The following is a 6,272-nucleotide window of genomic DNA, read 5'->3' on the forward strand; positions in this document are numbered from 1 at the left end:
GAACCTCCCGTGTCAGTGCTCTGAATGCCAGCCTTCTGAGGATGCACACCTCGGGAGGTGAGGGCTTTGAGGTATAGTCAGATGCAGCCCACCCAAAGTCTAACATTTCTTAGAAATCTTGCTTTATATCATAAATACGCCCAAGATTTGTACCTTCTGCTCCATAATGTTCCCATGTTGTTTTCACATTTTTTAAGTAGATGTCCCTAATAATTTTTGGTCAAATTGACCCTCAGAGAAGAGTTGTAGCTTCACACACCTGCCTGCACCTTGCCCAGGCCCTCCAAGGGCACTTGGGCTCTAAGTCGACTATCAGGGCTTTGAAGGGCCATTCGTTTTATTTGATATATGTTTTTAAACCGTGCTGAGGGAGATAAGTATGAATTTGAATGGAGACAATTATTGTTGCTTCAAAACTTGAGACTTTGGGGATTTTGTTCAAGTCATCTGAAAAGTATGGTGTATACTGGAATGTCCTAGATCAGAATAGAGGGTGGATTTTCTTTCACGTCACAGATGTAATGACTCTCTACGATACTTCAAGGAAAGCCTCTGTGAATAGGACTGTCTTAGCTCAGGCTGTCATAACAAAATACCATAGACTGGGTGGCCTAAATAACAGAAATTTATTTTTGCACAGTTCTGGAGGCTAGAAGTCCAAGATCAAGGTGACAGTGTGGTTGATGTCTGTCTCCAAAAAAAAAAGAAAGAAAGAGTCTCACTCTGTCACCCAGGCTGGAGTGCAGTGGCGCATTCTCAGCTCCCTGCAACCTCCGCCTCCCATGTTCAAGCAATTCTGCCTCAGTCACCTGAGTAGCTGGGACTACATGTGTGCGACACCACCCCAGCTAATTTTTGTATTTTTAGTAGAGACGGGGCTTCACCATGTTGGCCAGGCTGGTCTCAAACTCCTGACCTCAGGTGATCCGCCTGCCTTGGCCTCTCAAAGTGCTAGGATTACAGGCGTGAGCCACTGCGCCCGGCCAAGTGTGGTTGGTTTCTGGTGAGGGTTCTTCCTGGCTTATAGATGGCTGCCTTCTAGCCATGTCCTCACATGGTGGGGCAGGGGTCGGGGGCTGCAGGGAGAGAGCAGTGCCCAAGCTCTCTGTGATTAAAGGGCACTAATCACGAGGGTCCTGCCCTCATGACCTCATCTAACCCTAATTACCCCTCAAAGGCCCCATCTTTACATACTATCACATTGGGGGTTAGGGCTACATGAATTTGGGGGAGGGGACATGATTCAGTCCATGGCAAGGACCAGTCCTGTGCTATTTTGTCTGTCTGTGGACGGTGCTTGGGATCAACACTGAGGATCTTGTCTCCCACTGGGCAGGCCAGGGATCCAGCAGGGACGTCACAACAGCTCTGTCACAGACCTACTGTGATGGCAGGGCCTGCCAAGGTGTCCAGGTGACCGCCTGCCTCTCGTTTCCCTCCCCAGGACCCTTCTTTCCACCTCAGCCTGGCCTGGTGTGTGGGTGATGCACGTCTCCAGCTGGAGGGGCAGTGCCTGCAGGAACTACAGGTGAATTTCCAGGGCGGGAGCACAGAGCGCACTGAACTCTAGAAATGACGGGACAGATGCTGGGGAGGAGGAGGATGAGGCACCCAAACCCGAATCCCTGGGAAACAAATGACATGGCAGGAGACCCCAACACCTTCCCTGGCAACTCAAGGTGTGGCCCCTGGACCGGCAGCTTCAGCATCACCTGAAGCTTATTAGCAATACAGCTCTTTACCCCCCTCACCCCCAACCTAAGAAATCAGAATTACATTTTAACAGATCTCTAGGGATTTGTGTGCACATTACAGTTTGGGAAGCACTGCCCCAGAACCCTGATCTGCAAGGAGGCTGCAGGCTTCCCCTGAAGTCCTAGCCACTTGCCCAGGGGTCAGAGGCTTTGGCCTGGCACTGGAAATGGGTGAAATGTACCAGGTGTAAGGAATATCCAGCCCCCAGAGTCTATCAAATTTCAGTAAGTAGCTGAAAGATTCCACTTTCCCATGTGCGTTCTTAGAGAACCAGCAGGTGACATGAAGTGGTAAGTGGTGGCTGATACTCCAGCCCTGGCTGGGGAGACAGTAGGGAGTGTGGCCATGCAGGAAGGTTGGCCTAGAGTTGCCAACACTTCTGCTTCATAAGAGAAGCCAGAAACCTAGATTTTTACATGTAATCTTGTCAGTTTTCAAATGTCAGCAACTAATTTGGATGTTTAAAAAACACTTTGCAAGCCAGACCAAACATGTGCAGGCTGGATGCAGCTGTGCTCCCTCATTAAGGAGCCGCCTTGCTGTTGGCCTGATGTTGCTGGAGGTGGCAAAGAGCTCTAGTTTGGGCTCCGGCAGACCTGGGTCCCAGGCCTGGTTTTATTGGTTTCTGTAATCCAGGGCTCTGAGCATCTGTGTCCTCATCTGTAAAGTTGGGATGATAGGACCAACCTCAGATATTACAGAAGTGATCAGACAAGATCAACAATGCAGAGCCTGGAGCCTGCAGCCTCAGCCTCGCCCAGCCTCTGAAGTTGGGTGAGCTGGCTTTGTTTGCAGTGCCCTCTGGGTCCCAGATGCCCCTTAATGTGACTGTCCTCCCCGGCTGCTGTTTTAAGGCAATCGTGGATGGGTTTGAAGATGCTGAGGTGCTGCTGCGCGTGCACATCGAGCAAGTCCGCTGCAAGTCTGGGAACAAGTTCTTCTCGATGCCTTTGAAGTGAGCACCTGAGGCCTTCCTCCTCCAGGGCCCTCTGCAGACCAGGCTGAGATGGAGGAACCTGCTAAAATCAATGGAGATGCTTCTAGCCTCCCAGTGGGAGGTCCCAGCCACGCCTTCAGCCTGGCAGAAGGTGCAGCCACTCCTCATCCTCCCTGAGTGCTCGCTCTCGCTCTCTCTCTCCCGCTCTCTGTCTCTCTCTCTCTCCCTCTTTCTCTTTCTCTTACCCTGCCTCCCTCCCTCTCTCTTCCTCTCCTCTCTCCGCTGTTGGGGGTTGCAGGTTGGGTGTGGCTGTGTTGTGGTCCTTCCCAGAAACTGCCAGTAGAGGGCAGCCTGGGCATCCTAATTCTTAACTCTGGTTGTTACGCAAAGAAAATATTGGGGTCAGTGGTGAGCCCACCCACACTCGCCAGAATCTCCACTGTAGTCCCCCTAACAAACAGCCCTTCACTCCCTCTCCCACTTCAGCAATTTGTATTTTGATGCCATTGGCCTCAGATCAGAGTGTTTTACATCATCACACCCTGGCTTATCCCTGGCCAAGCCAGGACACGGGGTGCTTCAGTGGGTCTGTCACCCTCTCTCCTTGAAGCATGTCGCTTTTATTTATTTACTTTTACTCTCACCCTGCTCCTGTGCCAGCAGGGGCTACTTCAAGGCCAGGGTCCAGGATGAGAACTTGTGACCCAGCCTCAGTTTTCTCCACTTCTTTCTCCCACTTACCCTAGCAAGGTGCCTGGGGAGACTTGAACAGATGTTTCATTCTGGCCTGGCCAGTGGCTGAAAGCCAGGCCTCCAATGCACTGTGACCTCTGGCTTCCCCAGCAGCTTTCCCAGAGAGGCAGAGGGGCCTTCCACAGCCGGGGTTCTCCTGCTCCCTCCTGCCTGCTGCAGCTGCAGCATTCTGAGGGGCAACGTGGAGGAAGGGCCAGGGATGCATGGGATTTTAACTTTTTCATCAAACCTTCCGCGTGGCAAGGAAACAGTCAGTCCTCTTCAGGTGTCTTCTGGATTTCTGGTGATGGATAGAGAAATCTTTTTATGTTACAGTTTTAAATTATGTTCAACAAATAAAAAATTACATTTTTTATTTTGGATCTCTTTTGGACTACTTGTATTTAACCCAGTGAAAAGATGACTTTCACCTTCCCCTACCCTGTCCAGCTGTGTCTCACAGCTTGGGGGGACTCTTGGAAGTCTCTGCTGTGACTTCCAAGGTGGCCTTGAGAGGCATTAATGATGCTTCGGTAAAATAAGGGTAGGGAGGAGTCACCTGGCCTGCCAGGTCTACACACAGTTCTCAAATAGCACATGTAGCCTGGAGCTAGGTGCGTGGCAGGGGTCACCACCCTCATCCCTCACCCACGTAGGCAGACATTGACACCTTATACTGCTGTGACACTGAGCGCTTCCCAGAACCTTCTCGTGTCTTCCTCCCAGTATCCCCCCTGAAAGGTAAACAGGATGGCTAGTCCGCTGTTAAAAGAACAGGTTAAGTGACTTGCTTATATGAGAAATCACAAGGAAGGGCTGTACTCAGCCCTAACCTCAGGTCCTGTGCTGGGGCAGCCTTGATCCAGCCCAGCACACCACCTCATGGTCAGGCCTGGCATCTGAGTGTGGACACAGGGCTTGAGGGAAAGGTGTGGGGAGAGGGGCCTGTTGCCCGGGCTCCCATGGTGGCCCCCACTGCCCCGCCTTTCCTGAAAGGGGCAGCCTCCCAGCTGCTGCACTGAAAGACCCAGGCACATTCTGTGCCTTGTTCCTGCTCCCCACTGCATTGATCTGCTGACTCCAACTCATCATTAGGTTGGTTCTTCTGGAGAGGAGGAAGATGCCGGGCATACTTTCTGGCTTGCAAGCAACACGGCAGCTCTGGCTGTGCAGCCTGTACTTAACTGACACCTGCCCTGTGCCAGGCCCTGAACTGGGCACTTGGTGAAGCAGACTAGGTCTGCCCTCTGGGTGCTCACAGCAGGGCTGAACAGGCAGGGAGCACAGAGAAGAATCCGCATCCTCAACATGGTACTTCCCCAAACTTGGGTACTGGCTCTTATTGGGAGGGGGGCAGGTGTGAGGTAAGACCTCCATCAACAAGCCCAGGAAGAGGGACGGGGCCATTCCCCCAGGGGAGGATGTGGCTGGGGAGTCCGTCTGTGCTGAGGATGGAATTGGAGTGCAGCAACTTTGAGAAATGGGCCAAGATCAATAACCGGCTCCTCAATGGAGAATGGAAGGTGGCAATGGAGGAAGGAAGCAGGAGCCTCGCTGAGGGGGAGGGGTGAGGAGGGGGTGGGCAGGCTGGGCCTGAGGAGGAGGCTGGCGGCAGGAGCTTGGCGGGCACCCAGACACTGAGTGTGCCTCTGGAGCAGAGTGAGCCCGTTGAGCAAGCGCTCCCGCTGACAGTGCAGAAGCAGCTGGGGCTCTTCCATAAGAGGAGATTCTCCATAAGAGGAGAAACCTCGGAGACAACTCTGGAGACACAGGGAAGACCAGAGCAGGCTGCAGTTCCCGCCAGGCAGGCTGGCCCAAAGAAATGCTCTTGATGAGGATTTTATCACACCAGGGAGAGTACAAAATCAACACATCTGGCCTCGGTGTCCTCAGATGTTCCCCACAGGGCAGGGAAATCATCTCACGCCTGTTTGGCTGGTTTCCACCTGGCACTCTCCAGCGCCTCTCCAGACCACCCCAGCTTTGTTTCCAAGGGAGAGGGAAATTACCTTGGCTTGTTTGTTTATTCCTTGTCTTGGCACCAAGAGTCCCAAGGCCTGCTTCACCTTTGATGGTGTGTCGGGTGGGTGCATCGCCTGAGGGGCCCCTGGAGGGGAGAGCTGGAGGAGGGGGTGTCCTGGGCCTCCTTCCAGCCCACAGCTACTTTCCTTCACTGAACAGGAGACCTCCCCTACGACCTCAGAACTCTCCTTTTGCAAATGAGGAAACAAACCCAAAGAGGGGAATAACTTGCTCCGATTGCCCAGTAAATTACAGCTGAGGCAAAAACCCAGGGACCTGGCTTCTGATCCAGAGCTTTTTACAACCCCTCACACCACATTGGGACCTCTAAATGAAACTGCTGTGAAACACCACGTCTGGGCTTTCATTCAAAAGACCAAGAAAAAAAGGTGTGTGGTGGTGGGTGGGGGTGTCAGGGCATAGATGAAACGATATTGACAAAATATGGATAAGGTTTAAAGCTACTTGATGGAAGGGCTGGAGTTCACACATCTCAGTCCCACTGACTAGTCCTTTCAGGCTTTGGGTGCTGACCAGACCCAGTAGAAACCCAGTTATCTTGGGTTGGATGCAGGTGCAAATCCACCTTGGATTCCCAAAGTACCTATAGGAGCCAGACCCAATAATTGGGAGCTTCAAGATAGGGTCACAGGGGATGTCATTTCCTTAAGGCAGGATTGGACCCCAAGAGAGGAACCTCCAACAGAGAGAAAATCACCAGACTTGACTGACACCCAGGCCTTTAAGAATGTTGCTCCATTCATTCCTGGGCTCCGCTCACTAATAGCTAGCCCCTTAAGCCCCAACTTTTTTTGTTTTTTTTTTG

At 52.2% G+C, this 6,272-nt stretch overlaps 1 protein-coding gene across 2 annotated transcripts in view; it reads left to right on the forward strand.

Annotated features, from left to right (window-relative positions):
• Positions 1 to 3,807, forward strand: part of USB1 (U6 snRNA biogenesis phosphodiesterase 1) — a 26,521-nt gene extending 22,714 nt beyond the window's left edge. For both annotated transcript variants that reach the window (XM_023210061.2, XM_023210060.1), the window contains exons 6-7: positions 1,445 to 1,528; positions 2,610 to 3,807. In XM_023210061.2, coding sequence (XP_023065829.1) covers positions 1,445 to 1,528; positions 2,610 to 2,714 — 189 coding nt within the window. In that variant the 3' untranslated portion in view covers positions 2,715 to 3,807. The remainder of the gene's footprint in view (positions 1 to 1,444; positions 1,529 to 2,609) is intronic.
• The last annotated feature ends 2,465 nt before the right edge of the window (positions 3,808 to 6,272 follow it).

Source organism: Piliocolobus tephrosceles, chromosome 17 (assembly GCF_002776525.5).
Source record: "Piliocolobus tephrosceles isolate RC106 chromosome 17, ASM277652v3, whole genome shotgun sequence".
NCBI classification, from domain to species: Eukaryota; Metazoa; Chordata; class Mammalia; order Primates; family Cercopithecidae; genus Piliocolobus; species Piliocolobus tephrosceles.